This window comes from Onychostruthus taczanowskii, unplaced genomic scaffold (assembly GCF_017590055.1).
Source record: "Onychostruthus taczanowskii isolate IOZ18803 unplaced genomic scaffold, ASM1759005v1 scaffold19, whole genome shotgun sequence".
Classification (NCBI taxonomy): Eukaryota; Metazoa; Chordata; class Aves; order Passeriformes; family Passeridae; genus Onychostruthus; species Onychostruthus taczanowskii.
Window position 1 is genome coordinate 405,897 of NW_024499128.1, and position 27,859 is coordinate 433,755.

Here is a 27,859-nt window from a genome sequence, read left to right on the forward strand (position 1 = left end):
GGCATTAATAAAGCCCACCATAGGAAATAGGAGAGATCTCAGAGCCCTTCCTGTTTTTATACAAAAATATTGCTTGATTTGAAAGGGGACAACGTTATTTTTGTTCAATTACCATTACATGAGTGGAATTCCTCTATCCCTTTGGGTAGATGAAAAAAAAAGTGACACTCATTTTTCTACTTGGTGTGCTGTGGTATTTTGTGGCTGGTAGGAGATATGAACAACCTGATCAAGGACAGGACTGCCTTGGGAGTGCATGGCTGAGTTCTGCTTTTGCTGTCTGCCTGTCAAGTAGCTGGGAGGTGTCAGGTGAGTGGTGTGTGCCAGGCCTGCCAGTGCTCTCAGCTGTGCCCTGTGCCACAGGCTGAAAGTCTTCATTGTGTCATCTTGAGCTCTTTTCCTGCCTGAGGTGAGGAGCACTGTATTGCAGTGGAAGCCTGGTCAGTGTGTATCTGTTAGTTGAGAAGATTTTGGTATCCTTGCAGTGCTCCCTGCTGCTTCCCTTTCTCTGTGTTTCCCTTGGGTTCCCTGGGACAGCAGCAGGGTGAGGATGAGCCCATGGCCCCAGCTCAGCTGCTCTCAAGAGATCTCAGTGCTGTTGAGCTGGGGCCCTGCTTTTCCTTGCCCCTCCCAGGTGTGTGCACACACGAGCCTTCCTCCCTTCCCTTTTCCCTTTCCTGGAGCTCTGGCTCCTGTCCAGCCTGACTGTTCATTTAACCTGTTTCAGCTGCAGAAGTGTTCTGCCAGGTTAGCAGGTGGAATTCACTCAGGGAGATCCAGTGAGCTCCAGGGCTGGCACAGAGGGAGGGAGGTGATTTCTGCAGAGCTTGTGCAGCTCAGGGGTGAGGGAAGCAGAAGCTGTTCTCCCCATCTCACAGTGAGTTGTCCCTTAACTCCATTGTGACTTCTCACCTCACCAGGACTTGCTGCAGTGCCTGGGTTTGTCCTGGATCTCACCAGGGTGCAGCCACGGTGTGGGGAGATCCTGTGAGCACACACCAAAGGGAACTCACCTTGCCTTTTGGTGTTTTTGCTGGAAGAGAAGCAGTTTGCATCTGCTCTACCCCGAGCCCAAAGCAGCTGTCCTTGCTCTGCTGCCTGTGGCTGTTGGCTCGTGCCCCTGTGCTCTCCTCCTCTGAGTGGCACAGCCTTGCTGTGAGTGCAGGGCACGCTGGGCTGGAGCTCTGGGGCTGCTCAGCAGGGTGTGCACCCCTTCCAAACCTCCTGGGAAAGCACAGGAGCACCGGGTGACCCAAAGCCTTCAGGTCAGCACATGCTAACTGGCAGGATCTGTAGCAGGCACTGCTGCTGGTGCAGGGGGAGGCTTTGGCCTGCTGTTCAGGATAAGGATTTCTTTGTCCAGCATCAAATTTCCTCACCCAGCTACTCTGCATGAAGGTGCTTTGCAAACCAAGAGTTAGGGATGATGATTGTGGCTTCCTCCCCTCTGCACAGTAACCTCAGCCAATTTATCTGCTTCAGAAGCTGTAACACCTCTCTGCCCTGCCTTGAACAAACATGGACTAGCAGGAGGGATCTTCTCACCTGTAAGGACTGTTCCTAGGTGAATTAGGCACCCCATTTCCTTCCTGCATCCCCTTTATCATAATGCACGGTGTCATTATTATTGTGGTTCTTTAATTCTCCCTTGATGGGATGTGGATAACTGCAGAAAAAAAAAAAAAAACCCAACAGATGGGAAAGCAAAGACAGCTGCTGCTGAACAAAATCTGTTTAACTTTTCACTTTTGTTTCAGTCAGTCTGGGCCATCCTGCTGGGAGCCAGGCACAGGGAGATGAGGCCTCTTCCTTGTGCCTGCTGAAAACATGTCGAGCTTTGTGCAGGGCTGATGGAAAATGAGGCAGGAAAATGTGTCAGGGGATGGAATGGGAGGGGAGCTGAGCTGCCTGCACACCCTGAATGGGCAGCTGTGTCTTCAGGGAACCACGCTGCACGTGGGGCTGCTCTGCTGCAAGGCATTAGGGAGCTTTTGTTGGCAGAATAAGGGAAGTGGGATTAAGATGCATTTATATTCAGTTGGACTGGGTATAAAATCAGGGCTTTAGCACAGTAAGTTAAAAGAACATGTCATGCTAGGCATGAATGGAGGGAATGGTTAAGCTGAGAATTCACAGCTGTTAACTAATGATAAAATGGCAATATTAGACAGTAAATGTTTCATCCTACATCAGGAGGAGTTTGCAGAGTCTGTTTCCTGTAAAACAGGGAGAAGTTTTCATAGCTTATGTGTTTTCCACGAAACAGCATGGTTTGAATGCTAAAGGAAGGTAATACATTTTGGCAAACATCCCTGCACCCCAGTGGCTTTGAAGGTTTCATCATCCTGAGCCAAGGCAGCCCTCAGTTCTCCAGTCAGACCTTGAAGAGGATTTGTATGACATAACTGGATAATCCAGGCTGGAGAAGGGGGGCTTGTGTGCTTCAGTAGGCAAAACAAGCTCTATTTTCACTGTCTCCTCACATGGTGAGAAACAAATTGGGGTTGAGTGCATCTAGGCTGCTGTTTTCCTTCCCTTTCCTGCACCTGTTGCTGCTCCCAGTTATCCTTAACTTTTTAGGCCTGGAAAAGAAAACAACCTTAAAAAATCCTTGCAGGAAATTTAACACATTTCTCAAGAGTTTTACAAATGGCCCCAGAAAATAAGGAATGCTGGATCTTGTCCCTCCAGGACTCGGGGCTGAGCTTTCCTCTGACCATCCTGAAGTGCCCAGCTGGGCTGATGTGCAATGCTGTGTTTTTGGAAGCCAGTGCAGCGTCTCTGCTTGTGCCACTGAGCACAGAGCAGGGCATTGTACCAGTGCCTTGCATGACAACAGTCTGGCACTGCTCTGGGAATGGCCCTGGGCTGCTCTGTGCCAGCAGGAACAAGCCAGATGTGGCTGCTGTAGCAGACAGGACCCCCTCTGAGCAGGCTGGAAAGAGGCAGCACGGGCAGACAGGAAGCATGAAAGGAACATGGGTAAAATTTAGATTGAATTGGTAGTTAAATTAAGCAACAGAAAATGTTTCACTTTATATTTCCATCACAGACCTGGTGTTTCAGCCAAAAAAGGCTGGCTCTGGATTCCTGCTGTGCCAGAGCATGACTGAGGCAAGCAGTCTGGGATGAAGTATGTCCCTGCCTGGAAAGCTGCTCCCAGCCCATGTGGCTTCAGCAAGGAGCCCAGCTCTAATGAAGTGCCTTGAGAACAGGCACAGGGAGAACCCTGCACCTCTGGGCAAGAGCAGCATTTCCAGCCAGCACAGCACAGATGGTGCAGGGAAACCTCTGCTCCTGCAGCCCTGGGTGAGCTCCATGGCAGCTTGGGAGGAGCAGAGGGAGAATGGATGGAAATGCAGTGCTGGTGTGCAGAAGCACAGGCAGCAGAATGTGTTAGCAAAGCCTCTGCTAGAGCTGATCTGTGAAAACACTTCTGCCTTTGGTAAGAAATGGGTTTAAACCCATTTAGAGGAAGTGGGAAGGTGTGAGGCACTTGCAGTGGTGGCAGAAAGCTCATCACATGGGCAGGGGCCAGTGCAGGACGCTGCAGCACTTGGGCTTTTTCTAGGACTGGGATTTAAGAGGTAACAAATTCCTGCTGGAGTTTGGATTGTACAGAAAAATGTCAGGGATCATCAGTCTCTGGTCTAGGGATGATTGTTCAAGTTTACTTCAGGATGGAAGAAGAGTTTCCTCTAGTTCTCAGAGTAGTCCCAGATCTCCTGCTCTCCCACCCAGAGATGGCACAGAAGTGTTTGGTAGGGGTTGTTTGCACAAGGTTCTGGCTGTAAAGCTGTAACACCACTGCTGCCTGGCTTCTTGTTCCACTGGGCCACAGCTGCTGGCTCAGGGTGGCTTTCTAGGTATTTCCACGAGGGTGTGGAGGTAGAGGTGATGGTGCACATGCAGGATGAAACTCTCCATGGAACTGCAACAAAAGAAATTGGCTATTTTTATAATTCATGGAACCACCAGAGTGCCCAGGGGAGGCTGGTCTGGGTCAGGCCCTACCCACTGCTTCTGTAGGTCTGGTAGAGCCTGTCTTCCTGTCTCCTTGGATTTTTCCAGGCTTGTTTTGTGCTCTGAAACGTGCAGACCTCTTTCATTTGCTAATCAGACGTCGCTGCGTGCCAACAGGTTGGAAATTTAAGTAAAATAAATGAGCCATCTTTCCATCCAGGCCTGCATCTGGAAGGAAGGATTTCAGCAACATAATTGCTGGAGTGAACCTCACTCTTCCAGGCTGGCTTCAGATGTTAGCAAAGCATTATGTCTTTAGTGTCTTTTGCCAATCTTCCTCTTCTGTACGTTTTCTGTTAAACATGTAAAATGAATTATGGCTTTTCCAAAAAATAGATGTTTGAAGGTGATCCCAGATAAAAAGTTTTAAGATTAAAATCCACTGAGCCCCCAGAAGTGGTAATTGCTGAAAAGACAGGGTGTGGGTCTGTCTGCAAACAGAGAGGTTTCTTTTGTGATTTGATAGCAGAGGAGGAGCTGAGAATTACCAGATTTATGGAAAAAGGAAAATTATGTGGGCTGATGAACTTGGGTTTGGGGCTTTTATTGCGATTTGGCGGGTTACCCTGATGATTAATGCAGCAGAGTGAGCTTCCTTCTGAGCCTGAGCTCATGCTGCATGTGTTTGTCTCACCAAAACAGTGGTGGTTGCTATGAAATCCCCAAGCAGCCTTGTCAGTGATTGTGTTCTGAGCCCTTTGCAACCAGAGTTGCCTGCAGTGATACAAAAAGGCTGTTTATGCAGAAATCAAGACACAATGGTGCATTTTGAAGGCTTCTCCCAGATTTCTGAAAGCAGACCCTACAAACACTTGCCACTTGCTCTGCCCTTGGTGCAGGTGTCCAGCAGGTGTTGGGCAATGTTTAATACATCTCATTGCTTTTGAGTCTCTTTCCTGCCTGAAAACCCAGGTGCCTTTATTAGCTTGGCCCTACGTAGCAGAGGGAGGTGAGATGAGGGATGGTGACTCTGCATGGAGAGGGGACTCCTTGGCAGCTCAGGCTGCTGTCCCCTGCCAGGCCTTGTGCTGCTGCTGCTGCTTCTGTTTCTGCATTGCCCAGTCCTGTCAGGCTCTGATCTCCAGAGGCTCTCCCATGGCTAATCAGCAGTTTCCCACCTGACAGCAAAGGGCTCCTGGCCACATCCCCTGGTTGCTTCAGCTCTGCCCCATCACCTTGCCCTCTCTCTGGCTTTCTAGAGGAGCCTGCACTTCAGTCTGACCATGTGGGATTAACCCTTTGGTGATTTATTTTAGCGGCCCTTGTGTAGAACCAGCAAAATGGTCTGGAGATGAGGCAGGGCAGGGCAGGTTCCTTCAGGCTGTGCTGGTCAGTGTTGCATAAAGATGTGGAACATGAAAGGCTCCACTGCAGCCTAAGCACCCACAGAGGCTCTGGGTGTGAAGAAGGTTTGTGTCTGGTCACCCTTTTGTGAGGGAAAAGAGAGAAAAACTCTTGTGTGGGGCTAGAAGCATTTCCATGTGACTCATTACTCACCAAGTGTACCCTTTGTGTGTTGTTTTCCTGCTGTATCTCATTTCCCAGATGTTTAACCCCTCGTGTCTCCCCCTGCAGACCCAGCTCATCCAGATGGTGATCTGGATGCTCCAGCACCGGCTCCTGATCCAGCTCCACACCTACGTGTGCCTGATGGTGCCCCCGAACGAGGAGGAGTTCCGAGCCCAGGATGAGGACATGCCCTTCACTGCCAGGGTTGGGGGACGAAGTTTGAGCACCCCCAACGCTCTCAGCTTTGGCTCTCCAAGTATGAGCACACTTTTCTCTGCTGTTCAAACTCCACCTGCTTCTAGAGCTGCCTTAGTGCTGCCAAGGGCCTTCAGGCCTTGGTAGTGAGACATCTCCTCTTGCTGCAGCACTTGCTAATGAGGTCCAGCCTTTCCTAAATTTAGAGCTGGGCACTGGTGAAAGTCCTAGGGGCTATTAGACTTCTTTTTAGAAAGAAGTAATGCTTTGTAATTTGCCAAATTCTTATATGGTCGTGTAAAAGATTTTTATGAGAGGTACTTCTTGGTTTTTAAAAGTAGCTTTGTCCTCCCTTGCTGCACTCAGAAGTATCCCCTGTGTTCCTCTGGCAGATTCTGGTTTTCAGGACAGAAAGAATATGAGAGAATTTATTCAAGCAGCATTGGTTTCTGTGGGCTGTAGAGCCATTAGAGCCACCTGAGGAGACACAGAGCTGGCTTTGTTCTCACACATGATTGATTTCTGTTTGTGTCCTTGATTTCTTTAATCTCCCCAGTGCCATTCTTTAGAGTGATTCCAGGAAAGCATTCTTTCAAGAGGATGAGTCAGATATAATGCTGAAATCACCAAATTTTCCTGCTTGGGCTGTTCTGAGCAGTCTTCTCAGAACACTGCTGGGCTTGGATATGGGGAGAGAGCCTCTGTACAACTTTGAGCTTTGCAGGAGTCATGAATTAGGGCAGAAATCTTGGAACGTGAGTCAGATGAGTCTGTGATCTGCTTTTTCTGGCTCCCTCACAAGAGGATATTGCTTCTTGGCCTCTCTGCCTGCTCCCACCTTCTGTGCTGTTAGGCTTTTCATGTTACCACTTCATGGTATTCCAGCACAGCTGTCTGGGAATTCTCTTTTCAGATGTTTTTTATGGACTGTTTATGGTCTCCAGAAGTACAGTTTTCCACACAAATTGATGACTCTGTTGAAACATTTGAATTTCCCATTGAGAAAATCGCTGTGTTGTCATATGACTAATTGCAGATTCCTGGAGCACTTGGAGAGCCACTTTCTCTGCTCTCCAGAGAAGATGGATTAGTTGGAAAGGCTGCACAAAACCAGCCTGAATTGATAAACTTTGCATCCTTATGCTGAGGAATACAAACATTTAGTGTATATGTATGTGTCTCTCTTGTCCTGATAGCCAGTAGTGATGACATGACTCTGACAAGCCCTAGCATGGATAATTCCAGTGCTGAGCTGATACCTGGTGGGGACTCACCCCTAAATAAGAGGATGACAGAGAATCTCCTGGCAAGCCTGCTGGAACACGAGCGGGAAGCCATCCTGAACGTCCCAGCTGCCCAGAATCCAGAGGATCTCCGCATGTTTGCAAGGTGAGCAGGGCAGGATGCAATCATTGTTCCTTATCCTCCCTGCTTTATGGCAGGATTGCTGTGGAGTCTGAGCAAATCCTGTTAGCCTGGGGATTTGGAGGAGAAATTCTTTCGGGTTTGCTCCTGTATTTCATCTGTAATACAAACTGATATTTGTGGCACAAGAACACTTGGTAACAAAGAGTCCTGGGTGTGTGAAGGAGCATCAGGGAGTATGGGTGGGCTTCACTGTCCTGCCAGTTTTCCTTGTCCATGCATGGCAGACACAAAACTGCACAGCCTAAAACACCCATCTAAGCAGGCAAGGCAGAGACACAGTGATGCTGGTGCTGCCATTTTGTATCCATTGGTATATCCAGGCCAGCTCTCCTTAATTTTATGGTTTGTAAACTCCATGGACACATGAGACACAGAGCTGGCCTGAATACTTTTACAGTGTCCCAAGGTGTGTTTAGCAGTGATGAGAGCTCACTGCTTAGCTTAGTTAAACTAAAGGCATTAGGATGTGTGATCAGTAGCACACATTTTGTTGTTACACATTTGCACTCAACAAAACCAGGCACTGTGTGGTTCTGCACGTGGTAAAAGCAGAATGACTTCCTAAGCACCCATCTGGGAAGCAGGGAGGTGGGGGAAATACTTTTTCTTCCAAAGGATTTCAAAACTCAGTGGCATCACTGGAATGCAACTTCCACTGATTTTCATTCTTGTGGAGCAGAAAACCACCTGAGGCAAGGACTGCAGCTGTTCCATATTTTGGATTCAGTTGGTGAGACCCTGAAAACCTGGTTCTTGCCCTAGGATGGATACAGGCAGGTAGCCCAGGGAAATTGTAATAGCAGGAAGATGCTTTTCTTGTCTGTGGCAGAGTACAGCTGAGGGACTTGGACAGAGCTCTCAGAACTTGTGGGTAGTTACTGCTCTCTGAATTATTTGTCTCCTTCATCTTCTGCAACTCTTCAGAGAATATGCTCTGACTGGGAGGCAACACTGGCCACTTGAGAACTCTGAAGTGTTTCTCTCTTTATTACCAGCTAAGTCATTACAAAACCACTGAGGAAGGAAAGTAACAACAAAATCATAATATCTTAAGACAGAATTTGTGGGGGACTCCTTGGACCAGTTCAGTGTCAATGCAGATTCTTAGTTCTCCTAGTGAGAGGAAAGGATGTTGTGATTGCTCCCCTCTCATACCCTCAGCTGGGTAAAAGAGCCATTTGGAACTTTGGAATTGCAGATGCGAGAAATGACTCTGATTTCTTTGTGAAACCAGCTGAGTGATGTTTACTGTGCTTTTGCTCCTGCCCCAGGTTCTTCTGCAGATCCCCAGGCCTTACCAGGTTAGAATTTCCAGTCTACTGCAGATTGAATTGACAAGTGCAGAGTGCTCTGAGGCAACAGTGAGGAACAAACAGATTAAACAATAAATAAACAGATGGGTCCTGTGGGCAGATGCTGCAGTGCACATGTAGGAATGTTCATGCCAGACCCTCTTGGTTACTGCTGGTTTTACACACCACAACTTGTAGGTGTATTTTCTCTCTTTTTGTGCTGTAACCATCAGAGATGAGTGAAGGAGCTGATCTCCCTCATTACCCTCACACAGGGACTGCTCCAGCCCTGGCCAACAGCTCTGCTCTCACAGCTGCCTCCAGAGCAAAGTGCTGTAAATGCACAACTGGTGCCCCAAATATCCTGTGGTATTTGCCCTTCCCAGGATGCTGTGTGTGCACACAGAGGGATGGGCTATTTCCAGCACTGCAATGAAGCTCAGCCTGGCACATTTTCCTGTGCTGGTGCCTCTGAGTGCCTGTCCCTTGTTACACAGACAGCCCAGAGTGCTGGTGCCTGTCCAGGGCAGTGCACAGCCCGTGTTTGAAGGCAGAAACCTTAAGGGGAAGTAAGGAATTACTAAAGCTTGGCTCCAGCATTGGGTGTATTAACCCTCCTAACACTGAATGGGAATTTAAATCCAAGTTCTTTTCTAAGGTGCAATTATAGGAGGGTTGGCATGTGCATCCAGGAGGAAGCTTAAGAAGAAGACAAGTTCTTTTTGAGCTTGATCCTCAGTAATATACACTAAGCCTTCCTCTCTGCACATTAAGCAGTGTTTTTGAAGCCTGAAGAAGCTGGGGGCTTCTCTCCCAAGCCATGGGTGTAGAGTTGCTTTCAGGGCTTATTTGTCTTGCTCTGAGATTGGGAGGTGAGATCCTTCCCTGCACTGAGGAATGCTCATTGGCAGCACTGAGCTGTGGACACTTCTGCTCTGTTTCAAGCAGTGCTGTGGCAGGGACATGTCCTTGGGCAGAAACCAGCTAATTCTGTTAGCTACTCTGAGAGCTAATTCTAATTGCTACTCTGAGAGAATTCTTTTCTTTTTAGTGTGCAGGAACACTCCAGTGCTGTTAGAGGGGCAGCTCTTGCAACTTGAGGAGGGGAAAACAATGATGAGCAATGGAAGGCAATAATCTTCCATCACTGCATCTGGATGTGCAAGCAGATACACCTGTGCACCTTCAGAGGGACTCAGACACAGTGCTAGTGCCCCAAGAAGTGCCATCTTGTGCTGACTGTGTCCCACAAAGGTTCATTGCCCAAAAAGGTGAAGGCAGTGCCCACCTTCTCTGGAGCTGTGAGCCCCAAGCACAGCCTTGTAGATTCCAGCTGGACTTTTGGGAAAACCTCCTCCCTGGGAGTGTGGTGCAGCCCAGGACTGACTGCCCAAGCATGTGGAGGGATCTCCATCTTGGAAGGGTTTGGAAAAGCTCCACAGCATTAGCAATAGTCCTCCTGGAGCAGGATGCTGGGCTAGACTTTGGGGGTGTCTTCCAGCTGGCATTTTTGTGATATTCTTTAATATCCTCTCTAGCTTTTATTGGAGTGGAAAGTATTTAGTCTTGACCAGTTACAAATCCAGACTCTTTCTGAATAGAAGATGGATTTATTTATTGGCAAACTGCTCAGTCTGTGCTGCTGTGGAAAGCCAGGTCATACCATTTGCATGGGAGAGAGCTGAGCCAGGGTATGAGCACATGGGCACAAGAGCCTGGCATAGGGAATCCCCAAAATCACTTTGTGAACTGTGAAATCAGTTGTAAAATGCAAATATTTCTGTTCACACCTGCGGGAACAGTCTGGCTTTCACACACCCAGAACTGACACTGTCCTGAGTGACCACTTCTCAGTGCACACAGTGGCCACTGGCCCAGGGGAGGTGGCCAGCGAGCCTCATGTCAGTACCCAGTGGGAGACAGTGCAAAGGGCAGATGCACAGCCCAGATATGGGAAAGGCTGGAGCTTGTCTCTGTTTGCTTGTGCTGCAGGTGCAGAGAGGCAGCAGTGACCTTCTCCATACTGGTGCCAGCTTGAGAGCTGGCAGGGGAACAGCAGGAGGAGCTGGCAGCGAGCTGGGGCTGCCCTGCCCCAGGCTGCCAGTGAGGATCCTGCTGAGCCCACAGACAGCTCGTGGGGGACAGCAGGGATGTGGCAAGTCGGGAAGCAGATAAACACAAGTGGCACTGGGCTAGAGGTGAAAACTCTGCAGTGGGGCATGTGATGGAGGGACACTTTCTGCACAGTGACTCCTTTCCAGTCACCTGTGAGGGTGGTGGGTGACAGGAGTGCCCAGCCTGAGCAGCAGGAGGCAGCCAGGCAAGTGTTGGTCCTGCAGGGAAACAGGAGCCACTCCATCCAAAACAGGCTGGAGTGCTCCAGTGGATATGGGGTATACTTTGAGGGCTGTTCATGCATGGGGGCTGCATGAACGGATTGGAAAACAGATCATGTCATCTCCACTCATTTTACAGTCAGTTGGCATGAAGCTGCAGATGGGTAATGGAACATGAGCAAAGGCTGCTGGAGCAGAGTGTGATGTGGAACACATGTGCAGGCACAGCTGGCTGTGGAGCTGGGAAGGGACTCTGGCCTTTGGGCCCTCAGGGGTGGGGAGTATTTGAGTCACAGGACGGCTGTGACATTTGGGAGGGTGTTGAGACAAGAGACTGAGCAGCAAATTCAGGCTTCATGTGGGGGGCTGCCTTGGTGTTATGGCTCAGAGGGAACTCTGGGGAAGAGTCCTCAGCCACTGGGAATTTCTGCTGTTCGTCGTGGACCCTGCTGTGACTGACTGTGCAGGGCCAAGGTTTTCTGATGGCTGTAGCATGTCAGTGGCCAGCAAAGGGGTATCTCTGCTTTGTTTAAAGAGAATAGGGAATTTAAGAAGCCAGCATGGTTTGAGTTTGGGCTTCAGGTGATTTGTAACTCCCACAGCTTCTCTGTGGTGCCTAACACCAAAATTTCCATCTCCCTTTTGTAGAACAACCCAAGCTGCCCAAACCCTGAGTGCAGGACCTGTTACAAAGCCCCTTGGGCTGCTGTGAGGGAAAACAGCTCTTAATTCTAAAAGGCAATGCAGGTACTCAGGCCCCTGATGCAGAGCTGTGACAAAGGGCAGTTGTAGGCTTAGCTAAGAGAGCACAGAATAAATCTGCCATGTCCTGACTTCTCAAGGCTCATTAGCACTTGTGTTTGTTCACTTTCTGGAGTTATAACTAAGTTGAAAATTGACAGTCTTGGGAAATGCCCCAGACCGAGAAAACTCTTGATCCAAGGAGGACCTTGGCAAAGCCCCACAGCGGGCAAGTCCCATCCTTTTCCAGGGGATTTCTGTGCTAGGCATGATTTAATTCCCTTTTCATGCAAATGAGGGACATAACCCAAACAACCTTGTGATTTGCATCCCACGGGACAGGAGACCTTGGGGGTGCAGTATGAGTTTGAGCTGCTTTTGGCCCACGTGCTCCCCTGCTCTGCTCCCTGCAGGCTGCTGCACTACTTCCGAGGTCGGCACCACTTGGAGGAGATCATGTACAACGAGAACATGCGGCGCTCGCAGCTGCTGATGCTGTTCGACAAGTTCCGCAGCGTGCTGGTGGTCACCAGCCACGAGGACCCCGTCATCTCCGTGTTCCAGTCGCTCCTCAAGTGACTCTGCTGGCACAGAGGGAGGAGCCTGCCATGCTCTCCACGCTGGGAGTCTAAAGGATGCCTAAAACTGCAGGAGGTGGTTTCAGTTCCTGCTCGCCATGTGACACACAGCACGCTGTCCCCATCCTGCCTCGATGTCCCAGCTGCTCCCCGAGGCGCCAGCGGCTGCTGCAGGACAGCATGTCCTTGCTCAGCCTGGATTCCTGTCCTGCCACACTCACAGCCCTTCCCTGGCCCTGCTGCTCCACAGGGATCCTCAGAGTGGGACAAGAGGGTTCTGCTGTGATGCTGCTGGCAGAACTTTGGGGGGACACTGGGAGTGCTTCCTGTGCTCTCCAGCATGGCTGCTGGGACACTCAGCCATGAGAGCCTGTCCCCATGGCACAGCATGCATGGCCTTGCTCCAGGGCACAGGGGAAATGACCCTTGGCACCCAGGAATTCTGTTTGATCTCACAGTAGTGAGGACAGGTGGGAAGGCAAAGTATCACAAGTAAACATGAAATCATGAATGAGTGACTCAGTCACTGTCACAGCTCATTCTTTCCTCACCCCAACAGCCTTATTCCCAAGTGTCTGTTGGAGCAGGGCTGTCACCAAGCAGCCTCTGTGTTCCTGGGTTTCCATGTTTCCCAGTTGGTGCCTGGGGGGTGTTGAGCCAGGACTGAAAGGTGCTGGCCAGGCTGCAAGTTCAGGGACCTGTTCCACCCAGAGGCTGGTGCTGAGGGCACTCAGGCTTGTCCCCCAGGGCTTGTTTTGTCCCACCAGTGCCTCTCCCACAAGTATGGCTGTGGCTGCAGGGAACGACTGGGATCCTGGCCTGGGTGAAAGCTATCCAGCAGGAAAGTGAGATACAGGGCTGCGTTTCCTGCTCTGGTTTGGGACTGCTCCTCCAGCCATGCCAGGGCCAGAACAAGAGCTCAGAGCCCTGGGACATGCCAGGGCCTGGGGACAGCAGGAGCTTGTCGTGTCAGCTTTTCCCCGAGCAGCCTCTCAGGAGCAGCTGCACTTGCCCACACCAGCTGGGTGAAACTGGGAGCTTTAGCTGACTTTCCTTCCAGCAGCCACTGGGGAGCTTCTTTGGGGTCCCTTCGGTGAGTCTGGCCCTGCAGCTGCAACAGGGATGGTACAGAGGAGCAAAAAACCATATCTGACCTAAAAATCAGATCAACACCACTGTAGGCCCTGTCTAAACCAGCCCAGCACCTGAGCATCAAGGTGAGCTACTGCAATCAAAAAAAGGCTGCCCAGAAGGAGCCAACCCCAATTCTTTCATGGGATGGGGACAAGAATATTTAAAAATAAACTTGAGCTTTTTTATTATATGTAAACCTTAAGGTGGGGGTGGAAGTGGGGGGTGTGTCCCTGTCATGCCTCCAGTGTGGCTGCAGTCCTGCCCTGAATCATGGAGGTTTTTCCTCTGTGTACCTCAAGCCAGCACCAGTGCTTTCTCTGTGTGGGGACTCACACAGTGCTAAGTTCTGAACTGGTTTCAAAAGCAGCTGGGAAAATGAACAAAACCCATTCTTGTTCTCCAGGCTGGACATAAGAGAGAGGTGGAGGTTGGAAGGGGTCTCTGCTCAGAGGAAAGGTGTTAGCTCAGGTCACTCAGGACCCTGCCTGTGGAGGTGTGAATGGCCCACAGCTTCTCTGGGCCCCTGTTCCAGTGTTTGACCACCCTCATGGGGAAAATTTTTTCCACAGAGCTAATGAGAACTTCCTGTTTTCCAGCTGGTGGCCTCTCATCCTGTCTGAGAGCAGCCTGGCTGTCTTCTCTATCCCCTCCCCTGAGGTAGCTGCACACAACAGTAAGATCCTCCCTTCACATCCTTCTCTCCCAGCTCCCATCCTTTCACTCTGCTCTGCTGCCATCCTGTTTTTAAACTATTTCCCTGCAGCAACCAAGCACTGGCCTCTGCTGAGGGCTGAAGTGATGGGAGCAGCCCAGAGCTGTGACCCTTCTCCTTTCACCCACCTTAATTAAGCCTGGATCCATTGGCAAGGGAGAAAGTGGCCTTCAGTGTCCAAAACCCATACCAGTCTCCTGCAAATAAAGCTCCACCTTGCCCCATTCCTTGTGACAAAGTACATTTATTGTTAAAAACCCCCCAAGCCCCTCTGTCTGCCACGCTGCAGCTTGAGGCCATTATACAGAGCACAGCTCAAGTCCTGGTCCCCGGGACACTTGCAAGACTTGTCAGCTGCCAGGGGAATGTCCCCTTGCTGCCATCTCTCTCTCTATTTTCTTGTCTACAACACTCACAAATCTGTTTCCTCGTAAGTAAAACCTGAGTGGTTTCTGTGCCCACTCTCCCCTGTTGCCAATGCCAATCCTGGTGGTGGCCACCACGTCCTGCTCCCCCGGCGGGTCCTGTCCTGGCACCATCCAGATGGCAGCATCCTGAGTCAGGTCCCTTTGGTCAAAAGCCTTGTCGATGCCAAACGCCTGGCAGAGCTTGGAGGGCCCGTTGCAGAGCTGCCAGTCCTTGAGCAGCCTGCCGGGTGCTTTCCTGGAGGCCCTGCGCAGCTCCCTCATGGCATCCAAGCCCTGCAGAGGCTCCAAGGAACGCAGCAGCACTGCAGCCCCTTCTCCTGTGCAGAACAAGAGCTGGGGGTTAGTATGGGGCTGTTTTTTGGGAATGCCTCACCTTTCAGCTCACTGCCAGCAGCACTTCAACTCTGAGCCCGTGTCTCAGCCTGATGGAAGAGGGAATGGCCTGGTGCACCCAACCATGGGGCCTGTCCTTTGCTCCAAGGGCACTCCCTTCCTCCTCCAAATCTCCAGTGTCCTGTAGCTCTGTGCCCTTCATTCTGCAGTGCTGACTTGCTCTTCCCAGCTCCACCTGATGTTGCTAAGTCTGGCTGCTGCTCCAAGGCTTGCCAGAGGGCAAGAGCTTTTTCTTATGTCAGCACAATGTTGAGGAATAAATAGACATCTGGTTCAGTTTTGGCAGAAATATCCAAAGCTCTGCTCCCAAACCCAGTGGATGTCTAATAAACTGTGATTACAAGAACTCCAGCTAACAAAGGCAAGGAGGAATGAGTCTGGATGCTGCCAGCAGAAAGAGGCAGATTGCAGAGTGAGGCTGCACAAAGAGAGACCTGGGAAGGAGCTGCAGGCAGTGGGAGCAGACACTGCTGAGGGAGCTTGGGCTGGTACCAATCCAAACTCCCTCTGGAGGTGTAACAGCTGGGATGAGCATGGCCTTGGGTCACTGCACAGCTCCAGCAGAGTGTGATCTGGACACATGTGCCAGGGAAGCTCTCCCAAGGCAGGGACCTGGGGCAGGACAGGGCTGCACAGTCTGGCTGTAGGATGCACAGCCCTGGGAGCAGCACTTAGCAGAGGAGACCTTTCTATGAGAAAAACTGAACAAAACTGACAAATTCTTTCCTCAAATGTGATTTGCCACCCTGTCAGAAGCCTTGGGTCTCCTGCCCTCCCAGCTGTTGCAGCAAGGTGACAGCAAAGCAAAGATGCAGCTCTGAGCACACATTCCCTGTCAGACAAGGATCTCCAGCCTAAGTGGGACAGAAACCTTTCCCTGGTGTTTTCCAAGGGCCAGCAGGGGCCCAGGTCTCCTCCTGCCCCTGAGTGGGTGAGGAGAGCACTGGCACAGGGCCTGTGTGCAGCCCCACAGCTCCCCCTGTGCTGGCCACCCACAGCTTTCCTCCCACCAGCATCTGCACGGCGCTGCTCCCCAGAGTCCCCTCTCCAGCCTCGAACATCTGGAGCCACGCTCGTGCCTGGCACAGGCTTTTTTTGTAGGCACTGGCAGATCCCTAAGGACCTGTGATTTCCCAAAATAGAATCCCTCTCATACTTAGTACAAATCCCACACTAAATTACCCCTCTGGGCTCCCAGTGAAGTCCTGGTTCCTGGCTCTCTGAGGTGTGCCTGCTGCCCCGAACCATCTCAGAACCCCTGCTGCCCTGACTACAGCTGGGTGAAGTCAACAGCCTGAATTCCAACAGCTGTCAGCAATCTGTTCCCAGGCACTCCCTTCTCCAAGGAGGGGGATTGATGCTAATCTGGCAGCCAAAAGCTGCTTCCCTGGCCTAACAGTGATTTAGAGCTCAAAGGTCATTTCAGATTTTTAAGAACATGTTCCATGTCCTAATTCTGCTTTTTATCAATGCGCAAAGAAACATCCTTCCCATCGTGTCGCTGCCTCCCTTGCCAGGAATAACTGGGGGTTCTGAGCAATCTCTCATTACACTGCTTGCTTTCACCCACTCAACTGCAAGTGGAAACTGTGGTCACACTTGAACTGAACCAAGTCCTTGGGAGTTCACATAAAGAGAGATGAGCACTTGGAAAACTGCAGGTGCTCCCAGAGCAGCACAGAGCCCAGCCAGGGAGTACTGGCAATTTTTGTCTCTGGCTGCTCTTTCTGCATTTCCAGCTGGAAGTTTCCAGGTTCTTTCTAGCTGTGTGCAACACACACCCCACTCTGCCCAGAGAGTAGCCTTGGGAAGAGGTGGAGACAGCAGGCAGGACACGAGTGCAGGGTTACCACAATGAGCTACTGCCGTCTTCCCCTCACGCCTCTGGTTCCTCCTGAGCAAACCTCCACATTAGAAATTTAATTTCAATTCCCAAAGAGTGGCTGAGTCAACTCCAGAGTGCTTCAGCCTGGCTTCTTCCCCCTCTCAGCCTGCAGCATTTCACTCTCAAGGGTCACCTGAGTTCAGCATCTGCCCAATGTGCACACACCAGCAGCAGCAGGGCCAGCTGGGGGTGCTGAGTATTTATCTCTCCTGTTAAGAGTCACTCCATATAATGAGCAGCATTCAGGGCTAAAAGCTGGGATCCAACAACACTGCAGAGGCCAATTCTCTCCCTGAGCAGCTAGAAATCATAACATGACAGTGGAGTCCTACACCCCCACAGCGCAGCTTCCTGCTCCCTCCCCAAAACAGCTCCAGCTCCAGGCTTGGAAACAGCTCTTGGCCAATGGAGAGAAGAGAATTTTCTCCTCCATTCACCCACCTGCCTCAGTGCTCCCCAATACTTCCTCCAAAAACCTAGTCTAGGAGCTGAACGTTAGGGAGAAGTCCCTGCAGTGTGACCCTGGGCTGAGCATCACCAGGCTCTTGATTTTACAAGCTATTCTTTCAGATCTGGCAGCAAAATACAGACCTTGGCAAATTCCAGAGAAACAGATCATAGCTAAGTCAAAAAGAGGCATGACTGGCATTTATCCTCTGCCTGAGGCAAGGGAAGCCCCACATCTCTCTTAACTCTAGGGAAAGCTCTTAGCACTGAGATTATTGTGCAGCTCAGGATATACTGTAGGATTCGTGCACAGTAAAAGATGTTGGCTGTATGTTTTCTCCTCTACCACCCATGATTTCTCCAAACGTAGTGATGCCTGCTGTGGCTTCAGGCAGTTGCAGTATTTCACTCAGGGATGGGAGGACCTCTCACAGTAAAATTCCCCATGATGTAGCTTTATCTCAGTGATGTGCATGAAGATTTCCCCTTCCTCACAGACAAAGAATACTGGATCCCCCCCCTCCATCTCATTATGGTTTTATGAACACAGGGCTGTGGGTGACACACTCTTCCCATCCCTGAATGATACTGGAACCTGAACCTCAGCATAAACCAATGAACAGAGAAGGTTTATTCCATCTGGAGTCAGAGGCTGTGAGGTTGTAAATCAAAACAAGTGATCCCTAAAGAGTCAGAGCTCCACTGCTTCAGAGGATACACTTGTCTCTTGGAGCTGGTTGCCTTCAGAGCATGCTATGAAGAAGGACCAGGCTTTGCCACAAGAGATTTTTTTTTTTTTTTTGCCAGGGTTTCTTTGAGTTTTTTCACAGCCAGAGTCAAAGTTTTGGAGATCTATCCCATATCCAGAGAATGAAATGCTTTTGCCCTCTACTCAGGTGCCACTGTGAAGATGACTCCCTCAATTCTTCCCTCAGACTAAACCACAGCACAGCAAACAACTCCTCCTCCCTCTAACTGGAGAAAAACATCTCGGGTGTGATTCCTCCCCACATTCTCTCTTTCAACACTTCTGCATGTGAGCAAACACACAGAAGGGGCAGCCCCAGTTTGTGTAGCTGCATCAGTGGTGCACAACGTGCACAGCCATGGTACTGACTGCAGTGCTCTGACAAAGCTGGCAGTGACAGCTCTGCCTGGTGTCACTCCTGTGGGACAGGACGATGGGAAGGAAGTTTGCAACAAAAAATGCACTGAATTCCATCACCACAGGGAGCCCTTTAACTGCTTTGCTACAAAACTAGTAATAGGTATATAAGGAAAAATTTCCCAAAGTGTGTATTTCAAAGAAATCTTTCCATAATTCAAAGGCTAAACATATATATATATAATAAAAAAATGTATTATTCTTAGTATTTTAATCACCAAGAATCCCATCCTGACAAATGAACCATGTCCTTTCATAATCTGAACAGATGTGGTAGAGCCCATGTAATGAAGTTCACATGTGTTCATCCACCAGACTCCACACCCTCAGCTGGAAGTCAGGCTCTTCCCCCACACTATAACGTGGCACTATTTTTCTGCTTGGCTTGTGTCCAAAGGCAAAAACCTGAGCATTAATGGTCACAGTTACGTTTGCTTTCCACTTAGGAATACACAAGCTTTTTAACCTTTATCATTGAAATAGTGAAAAAGAAAGTAAATTTGGTTTGAGATTTTTCCTAGCAGAGTGAGCAGTTACCTAGGAAACACTTGCTGCCTTTTCAAGGTGTCTAATTAAACAAGAGATCCATTGCAAGGCCAATACTGTCATTCTTACAGGACAGGAAAAAGAAGGAACTTTTCAGTAACGCTTGTTAAGAGTCTTGAAATATGAAGGAGAGTTTCATAAATTACAGAGTAATTTAATTAGAGCTTGATTATTTTTTTCTTGAGAATAATAAAAGAAGATTGAAGATTCTGTAACAGTCTGAGTATTTGATTTGGGTGGGGTTTTTTTGGCTTTTAGATACAGCTAGACAGCTAAAATGCTTCTACTGACTCCTTGCTTAAGCTAACGACATCTCAGACTTTTTGTTTTCCCCAACATTTCATTCTGCCTCTGAAGATAAAGGAAGGAGACAGAGGCATTTCCTGCCATGGCAACAGACACCAAGATTTAGGCTGTCATTAATGACTCTGAATTTTTCTCTACATCACCACTTTTGAGGAACAAGGTTCACTGAATCATATGACTGAGGCAGCAGCCCAGGTCATCAAAACTGAAAGCTCCATCCCATCTGGATTCTCCCTCATTTCTCAATCTTTGTGTGCCTGAACAGCTCCCAGAAGGGACAAACAGGACAGCTGGAGATGGGCCCTGCCTGCTGTGCTGCCTGTCCACAGGTACACTCTGATCACAGTGGCAAAGCCCAGGTCCTAATGGAGGATGGTGAGAGCCACAAGTCACTGACATGAGAGCCCACAGAGAGCTCACAAGTGACTTGCAGCAGCACTGTAGCTTGAAATGCCAGCCCCATCCTGCTAGCATTCCATCTCTTTCAGCCTCAGCTTACCTTGGCTGGAAACATTCATGCAGAAATAAATCCCATAGATCTGATACACGTACAGAGTTCCTGGTTTCATGAACATTGCTGCGTTCCGTTGTGTTTGCTTCCCACCTTTCGAGTGGGAAGCTTCATCTTCCCCACCCAGATAAGCTTCTGTTTCAACAATCCTGCCCCAGAGCTCTCTGCCATCAGGAAGTTTGCGAACTAAAATCTGAAAGAGAGGTCAGAGTGCATCAGTTACCAGCCCTCAGTACAAAATAACCACAGCAAGAGCTGTGGAAACAGAGAAGTTGGAAAGAAAGGACCTGATGGTACTAAATCCTCTCCAGTGAGCAGTCTATAAGCTAACACCAACTTTTTCAGCTTCCACAGCCCAGTACAAGGAGTTCCACCTGTCCCTCACCCCACAAAATGCCTGGAGTGTCTAGATGAGGCAGTACAAAACAGAACCAATTTATGACCCTACATGTACTGAAGCCCACAGAGGTGCTTTGGTGGTTATCTTCTGTATTCTCCACTCCAATCCATCAGGTTTAAGGCAAAACTCACTGCTGATATCAACCTTGAAGCAACATGAATCCTTATATCAGAAGAAATATGACAGTGGCACAATTAAATAACTGCTATGATTAGACAGTTTCCCTCCCTAGAGATGTTTCAAACAAGTCCCAGTCCCAAATCACAGAGATAATCAGCTCTAGAGAGGGCATCAATGCTATTTCAGTATTTTCTGCACCACAGAAAAGGGCAGTGCAGGAGAGATGGGAATTGGCTTCAGGCAGAAAACAACAGATCTTTGTTATTACAGTGTGTTCTTGCTGCTGGTACCTCCTTAAATAAAACAAAGCAGATGCAGGGGAAACAAAACATGACAGTCAAAAGATTCTCTTTAAAAATAAAACAACCACTAAACTTTGTACAAAGGAATTTGTGGTTTGACCTGATTTCTAAACTTTATGCTTTACTTAACGTGTATGAAATACTGCAGTCTCATCTGGGCACCAGCAATCAGTTTAATTATAACATTTTAATTATGCAGCTGTTCAAAAATGACCTTCAGAAAACAAAGCTTGATTCCTAACAGATGTTTGTGCTGGATTGCTAATGCAGATATTGATCTGATCCGTAACGGATGCTCCAGGAGTTGGTTTCCAAAGCTACAGCTCCAGTACACCAGTTTCCCTACAGCACTTGTCAAATTGTTGAAAAGAATCTGTTTATTATTTTTTATGAAAGAAAAAGCACTGGGGTTCAGCAATTGCCTGGGAACACCCCAAAATCAGACCCATGTGACCACACCTCTCACTCAGTATGATGAAATGCAAGGTTAGGTTATGGGTTTAAAAGCATTTGGGCATTTCCCTGTCTTCAGGCACACCAAATATCCTGTTGAATAAAAAAGTTTAAAAATGGTGATAATTCCCAACACCTCACAGTAAGCCATCTCATAAAGGTTATTTTTCTCATTGAGGATGTATCTTGATGTTATGGCAGTTCCCTGTGAAAGGCCAGTCACTGCATGTAACTTTTTTGTTTCCGAGAACTCAGGTATCATGAAGGTAAACAAAAGATGCCGCCAAAATTTGGTAGAATGAAGGAAACACTAAATTACCTTTATGAGAGAATAGGCTGTGCCAAAATTTGGTAGAATGAAGGTAATGAAGGAAACACTAAATTACCTTTATGAGAGAATAGGCTGGGTCATGGGAGACTGGGGGTTATACTTTGAAGGAAGTGTAAAATTAAGATAGAAATCATGTAGTTTGGAATACTAGGCCTAAGTAGGAAAAATACAGAACTAGGATTCAAAAATCATCTGCCCGGAGTGACTGAATGCATGAGGGTGATGGAGCCATTAAGACATCAAAAACGTGTCAGTAATGGGAGACTACAGGCATCCTCAGATAGAACAGGACATGGGCAACGCTTGCTTAGACACCATCAAATGTTGTGCAGAGCAAGGAATCAGGAACATCATGAGAAAAGACTCAGTTCTCAGATCTGGAGCAAAACAAAAGGCTTTTCCAAAGACTTACTCCTGAAAAACAACTCAGTATCATGACCATGAAGGATAAAGTTCAGTGTCTTTTCACATGTATTAAAGTCCAAAAATAATCTGCCAGAGTCCTGCCTACCCGCAGAAAGAGGAAACTACGTAAAGAGAGGGAGCTGGTTGGGAAGAGCTTTAGAGGCAGCCAAAGGTTAAGGCCTGAAAGGCAAGCCTCTAGCAGGATGTCTGCAAAGATAGCAACACATGTGGAGTATCACAAAGAGGTGAAGGCAGACCACAAAGAAACCCAGCAGGGCTAAAAGGCAGAGCAAAGGCGTCACTTAGAAGCAAGATATCCTTAGAAAATAAAAAAAAAAGGCTGGATGTAGCAAAACAGGCCAAAACCAACAGTTTGTGGAACAAATTCCTGGAGTTATCTAAAGCCATGAGAACCCAGAGAGTCTGCTCACCCTGCAGACAATAAAGGTATAAAAAAGACTCAGAGAAGATAAGACATAGCAGTGAAACTGAACACACATTTTGCAGCTGAGTTTAGAAGGTCCAGGACTGGAACTTTTTATAGGGAAAATACTAAGGGAACTCCCTCCCCTGGAACAGCCAGAGAGTTTTCTGAATGACTCTTCTGCTTAGTGAGTCCATCTCCACCACTCTGATTTCCAAAGGCTTTCATAAGGTGCAAAGACTCCTCAAAGTTCATGCAATGGGGTAAGGGAGAAGTCCTTGCACGAACAGGTAATGACTGGGAAGCTCAGAAACAAAAGACAGGAACAGCAATATTTGGAGTGAAAAGAGCTTAAGTGTGGGACTGTGCAATCCTTAGCACAAGACAGTAAAAAGGAGGCAAAAAGGTGTTACTGACTGCAGAGCACTGCTTTCCACTGGGCTAAGCAAGAAACAAAAACAAGTAATGCAATTGCTGAAAGGAAGATAACAGGCCTGGCACAGCCCACAAACCACAAGCAGCTAAGCACATTTTAGTAAACAGAAAAAAGGAAGGAAAACGGCACCAAAGAAACCCCAATTAAAAATGTGACAGACTAAATCTGAAAAATTACTCCTCTGACTTCATCTAGAATAGATTCAGCTACTGGTCTTTAAATTCCACTGCACTTAGCAAGAGAAGGAATGAGAGCTGTATTCCTAAAACAGCCAAGCCTGGGAGTCAAATGGCAAAAAAAGATTTTCATCCTTTTACACTAAGTTATTAGCCAGCACATAATACAAGTACAAGAATCTCAGTGCTCATGTCTTACCTGTCCCAGAAAGGACTTGGCCAGACTAACACAGGGCTGGTTGAAAAAATCTTCTTGTAGCTGAGGAGAATTTTTTTTCTCTACCATAAAATATTTGCTGCTTTTTGGAGAAGGATCTGCTCCAGGTGTAGTGTTCAGCTGCTCCACGGCATTGATCTGAGGGAAGCTGCTGGTGTTTTGAAGAGCACTTAATTGAGCCAACAGGTTTCTTTTTCTTGGCATAGTTCTAGAAAATGGATATAAGTATCTTTAGGATTATAAAGCTTATTTAAAAGCAACTAATTTCCACAAACTTCTGTTTTTGCACACCTCTCCACACAATGAATCTGAAAGCTATGACTACATGGACAACCTATGCAAACTGCAGCAGCAGGTGACAGATTTAGCTCTGTTTGCACCAGGCTGGGCAAATATTGGGCTCCACTGATGAGCAAACAGAAAACAGCAGTTTGAGTATTCATCTTTTAAGGACTGCAGATAAAAGCAACTCTGCTCCACTAAGCATTGGAAGTAAGTTTGCTGTTAGGCTAGAAAATTCAGAAAGTAAAAGCAAAGACGAAACAGTACTCTGTACTTTTTACCTAAAGCTAACATAATCTTTTAAGTAGAAAGAAAAAACAGAAAACAAGCACTTCAAAAATTGTGCTGCCTCAGAAAGCCCACAGAAGCTGTGTATCAATCATTTTCAAAGGTAATGTAACTGGATCAGAATCTAAACCTCCACAGGAAATTTAGAGATGCCCTATTCACAGTCACAAACTTGTTTATCGTGCTGTAGAAGTGTCTGTGTTCGAATCTTCCCAAAATGATCCAACTTACCAGAAAGATTCAACCTCCTGTTCCAGCCAACAGCAGGGACCTGAGGCAGCTACATCACAACTGTGCCATTGTTCTTCTGGTCTGTCACCACTTTCCATGTGAGCTCCACAAAGCTGGTGTTTCCTTTTCAGTGCTGCAGTCCTTACACCTGCTGGACAGGTACAAGCATTTATTCACTGGATGAAGTGCTTTGAAACAGGCCAAGAGATTCTGGAGATCTGACGGAGATGTGACACCCAACAGATCAAACTCCAGAATAATTTGCAGTTTTCTGTTGGTCCAGTAAAGGCCCATCTCCCAGATGGGCAGTGCTGGAGATGCTCTTAAGCCTTTGTTATTCAGTGGGGAATACACTTTTCCTGTACTCAATACACAGAAAGCTGAAACCAAACTTTTAAAATGCCCCCACTGGCACTGAATTTGTAAAGTGCCAGCCTCAAAAACAGGACTTTTACAAGAGATTGCAAAGACACCAATTCCAAATTGAACCCCATGTAGATGTAAGGGTCCAACATCATGCAGATTTAGAAACAGAGATAGAATCCTATAGCTGAACCTGCAAGCAAGTGTATATATAAGTAATTAGCTGTTGCCACTCATTTTTCACCAGATCATCAGCATTTAAAAATTACTACAAAAACTTTCAACATCAAAACCAATCTTTATCTTGGTCTGATGATTCTCAAAATGAAGTTCCACCAGCAACAGTTTATTTTCACTACAGTGAAGTTCAGCATTGCTACAATCTGAATCACCAATGCCAATTCCCCAACAGTGTTATGTTTCACTTCAGAAGAATCCAGACACAAACATATAAAAATAGGCAGGAAAAAAAAATCAAATCACATTGGCATGACTGGCAGAGAGGTAGGATGGTTTTAGTTTTTTCTGAACACCTAATTCTTTATTGCAATAATTCAGTGGTGTCAGAGACTTGCCACAGAACCACAGCTCCAAGCCAGGTACTCTGCTCTGAACTGTGGCTTTTAGCTGGCGGGAATTCCTAAAAATTTTGTTAGAACTCAGCAGCCTGCCTCTGACAGAACTGTCTGGTGACCTGGCAAATGAGTCCTGTCTAGGAGAACGAGCTGCAGGAAGGAAGGGGCAGAGGAGGAACACCTCACCATTTCAGACTGACCCCCTGAAACACTCCGTCAAGGCAGTACTCCCCACTGAAGACATTATCTGCAGACTTCTCTGACAGTATTAACTGGAACTTCCAGCTCATCAGCCACACATAATGACATGCTGCAAACATGGCTGACTCGAGTGGAGCATTAACTCATTTGGTAATTTGTGCTCTTATGGAATGCGACATCAGAAACAGGATCTGAGCTGCCTGGCACCTACTGCACTTCCAATTAAATCACTCCTAAAGCTGCAAGTGCTCTTACTGACACGTTACAGCAGCAGCCCCAGGGCACTTGCAGCTTCATTGCCACGGGCTGATCCTTGACACATCCAGCATCTTCAATAGAAACAGCAGCAGGAAATTGCCTTCTAGCCAGGAAAAATGGGTCAGAACAGAAACATGAGTGTAGAGCGAGGGGCTGCAACACCAGCTTAGAAACCCAGAAAAAAACCCCAAAACATTCTGTGCTCTGTCCCCCTGCCTGCTCATAGCAAGATCTGAAACCCAAAGCTCTGTGCCTCAAAGCCTATCTACACTTTCTGGAAAGTGTACAAATCTCTTCTTGCCCAACAAGAATCACAAATCACACTGTGGAAGGCAACACAAACCATGGATCCAAGTCCTGTGTATTTGGGAAGCAAGAGGCTCAGCCTCTTCTGTAAATCCACACACAAATACTGCAGCTCTTCATTTCTATCTAGATTTTCCTGCTTGTATAATAAACAAATCCTACTCCTGGGCCTCAAATAATAAGCCATGGGTTTAATCACTTTTTACTAATCCTGTTGCAACCAAATTAACTACAAGTTGTTAAACACATCTGGTAAAACATACCAAAAAAAAAAAAAAAGAAAAGGTATGGAAGTCAGAAAAAGATCAAGAGCTGAATCAGCACGAGTGCCTGGAGTGTTCAGGGCTGCTGGGCTAATCTCAGGCAAGTGGTTCAGAAGCCTGCAAGCCAGAATTGGAGAGACACTGCAAATCCATGCAAAACCCAGCTCAGCAGCAGATACACCCTGTACTCAAGGCACAAGAGTCTACAGAGGATTCTTTAATCCTTCTAAGAAGACTGCATTTGTAGGCATTTCCTTAGGTAGTTAATGAGTTTTCATGGAAAAAAAAATATATATATCTATATCCTACAGCAATTTGCATGTACTTTTGGCTCCCAGGTCCAGATACCTGCACAACCTTCCTCAGGTACATCAATTTTTCTGACAGAATAATGAAGAGTACATAAAACACTGCCAGTTCTGGAGAGACCATTCCTCACAGCAATTCCCAGTTGTACAGATTTTAAGTGGGAACAGATGCTAAGTCAGACCAAAGGATACCTCTCCCTGGATCCTGCTCTCCAGCCCAGGTCAAGAGCAGGAGCCTGGGGAAGAACAGAATAAACATCCAGTGCTCCTCCATGTCTTGGGACTAGAACCTTCTGATCCAGGCACAGCCTTCCCTGAACCTCTGTAACACCAGCCAAAGGGAGACTTGACCAAGAAGGAAAACTTCACAGAATTAGTTATTACTGCTCCAAAAACTCCTTCCTTGTGTGGGGAATTTGCACTTGCTCCCCACCCACATGAATCAGTTTATACCTGCACTTCACCACCCTCAGCCCTCTTTACCACCTTCAACAAGACAAAGCCAGCTGGAAACACTGATTTTCCATGTCATCTACAAACCATCCCTGCAGCACCCCAATGGTGACCTCCAGCCACCAGGAGAGCTGCCCATTTACTCACATCCTCTTTACTACCTTTGCAACAACTGTGTGTTTATGACAGGGGAACTCCCTTATTGTGTCCAGGTAAAGAGCTCCTGCTTAAAACCCCCCTGAAATCTGAGTACAGACTGTGAGCCAGACCTCAACACGCTCATTTAGACCTGCAGAAAATTCCAGCATTTTTTAAGGCATGACTTTTAAGTCACATTGATTTTCCCCCACCAGATACTTATGCAGCTCTCCAATAATCCTACTTTGCTACATTTGCTATTAATTCACTTACTGGTGGTCAAACTCCCAGGTCTGCAGTCCTTGGATTTCCCCTAGAATCCTCTTTAAAAATTAGTGACACATTTGCTGCTGAAACCATCACTAGCAACACTGTCCTTGGGGGCTGCATCTGGTTTGGTAGTTTATTCCTGCCTGTTTCTGCCAGTTTAGCAACTTATTCCTGCCTGTTATTCCTGACTTTTTTGTTCCATAACTTCTTAAACAGACACTTTAAGGCAGATCTTTCAGTGAGTTCTCAGCATGAATGATGTCTCTCTGCCTTTCCTGTCTAGTCTACCCTATTGGTAACCAGAAGATAATAATGTATAGTTTTCTGGACAACAGTGTGAGAAGCAAGAAAAAAAAACCATTGAAAAAAGAGTGCAGGCATGAGCTAATACAACTCAATTTCTCCACAGACAGATTCTGACAGCACGTGCAATCCTAATACCGCAAAAATAAACCAAAAGGGATGTTTTTATTCACCTTACTAAGTGCTGCAGATCTTATTTCCTTGCAATTCAAGTCCTCGCTCCTACTCCCTACCGGGCATCTTGAGCTTTTTTGGGATGAAACCTAGCTCATCCTTCTGTAAAGAACAAAGAAGGTAACAACAATGACGAAAAACCAAAACAAAAACCAAAACCAAAACAAAAACAAAAAAAAAAAGAAAGGGCCTTCTCATCAGAATTACATTTTGGTTGAGGACACTCGTGATTTGGAGCGGAACCCAGGGCTGCAGCGGGGGGCGCGCCCGGCAGCGCTGGGCAAGGCCGGCCGGGCCCGTTTGGGCGCTGCCGGCGCCGTGGCCGCGGCCGAGCCCCAGGAACCCGAGCTCCCTCCTCCGCCCGACCCGGCCGTTCCCGGCCATTCCCGGTCACTCCGGCCGTTCCCGGCCATTCCCGGTCACTCCGGTCACTCCGGCCATTCCCGGCCGTTCCCGGGCTCCCCCTCACGCACCTGCCGGGCCCGTTCCCGCGGCGGGCGGGGCGCGCGCAGCCCCTGCCGCGGCCCCGCGGAAGCCCCGCGCTGCCGTGAGG

General features: G+C 47.9%; 2 protein-coding genes across 16 annotated transcripts in view; one reads left to right on the forward strand and one right to left on the reverse strand.

The window, feature by feature from the left end:
- NPRL3 (NPR3 like, GATOR1 complex subunit) overlaps window positions 1-12,624 on the forward strand; it is a 41,548-nt gene extending 28,924 nt beyond the window's left edge. For all 12 annotated transcript variants that reach the window (XM_041401532.1, XM_041401527.1, XM_041401528.1 and 9 more), the window contains 3 exons: window positions 5,599-5,788; window positions 6,924-7,116; window positions 11,938-12,624. In XM_041401532.1, the coding sequence (XP_041257466.1) occupies window positions 5,599-5,788; window positions 6,924-7,116; window positions 11,938-12,103 (549 nt within the window). In that variant the 3' untranslated portion in view covers window positions 12,104-12,624. The remainder of the gene's footprint in view (window positions 1-5,598; window positions 5,789-6,923; window positions 7,117-11,937) is intronic.
- Window positions 12,625-12,772: 148 nt separating this feature from the next.
- Window positions 12,773-27,848, reverse strand: MPG (N-methylpurine DNA glycosylase). 4 transcript variants are annotated; one of them, XM_041401542.1, is made up of 6 exons: window positions 27,780-27,829; window positions 27,306-27,408; window positions 23,695-23,842; window positions 22,876-23,101; window positions 19,618-19,822; window positions 12,773-14,693 (listed from the first exon to the last, which is right to left on the reverse strand). In XM_041401542.1, exons 4-6 carry the CDS (start codon window positions 23,095-23,097, stop codon window positions 14,299-14,301), a joined length of 822 nt encoding a protein of 273 aa, XP_041257476.1. In that variant the 5' UTR covers window positions 23,098-23,101; window positions 23,695-23,842; window positions 27,306-27,408; window positions 27,780-27,829; the 3' UTR covers window positions 12,773-14,298. The 4 variants fall into 4 exon arrangements, with proteins under 4 accessions (XP_041257476.1, XP_041257475.1, XP_041257478.1 ...); XM_041401541.1 differs by having other exon boundaries at window positions 23,695-23,845; XM_041401544.1 differs by lacking the exon at window positions 27,306-27,408 and having other exon boundaries at window positions 27,780-27,848.
- Window positions 27,849-27,859: the final 11 nt, after the last annotated feature.

Coding starts and splice junctions, on each gene's coding strand:
- MPG (XM_041401544.1), bottom strand. CDS start 23,097: ATGCCAAGAAAAAGAAACCTGTTGGCTCAATTAAGTGCTCTTCAAAAC. Junction 19,823..22,875: donor CCAAGTCCTTTCTGGGACAG/GTAAGACATGAG, acceptor CCTCTCTTTCAG/ATTTTAGTTCGCAAACTTCC. Junction 14,694..19,617: donor CATGAATGTTTCCAGCCAAG/GTAAGCTGAGGC, acceptor TGTTCTGCACAG/GAGAAGGGGCTGCAGTGCTG.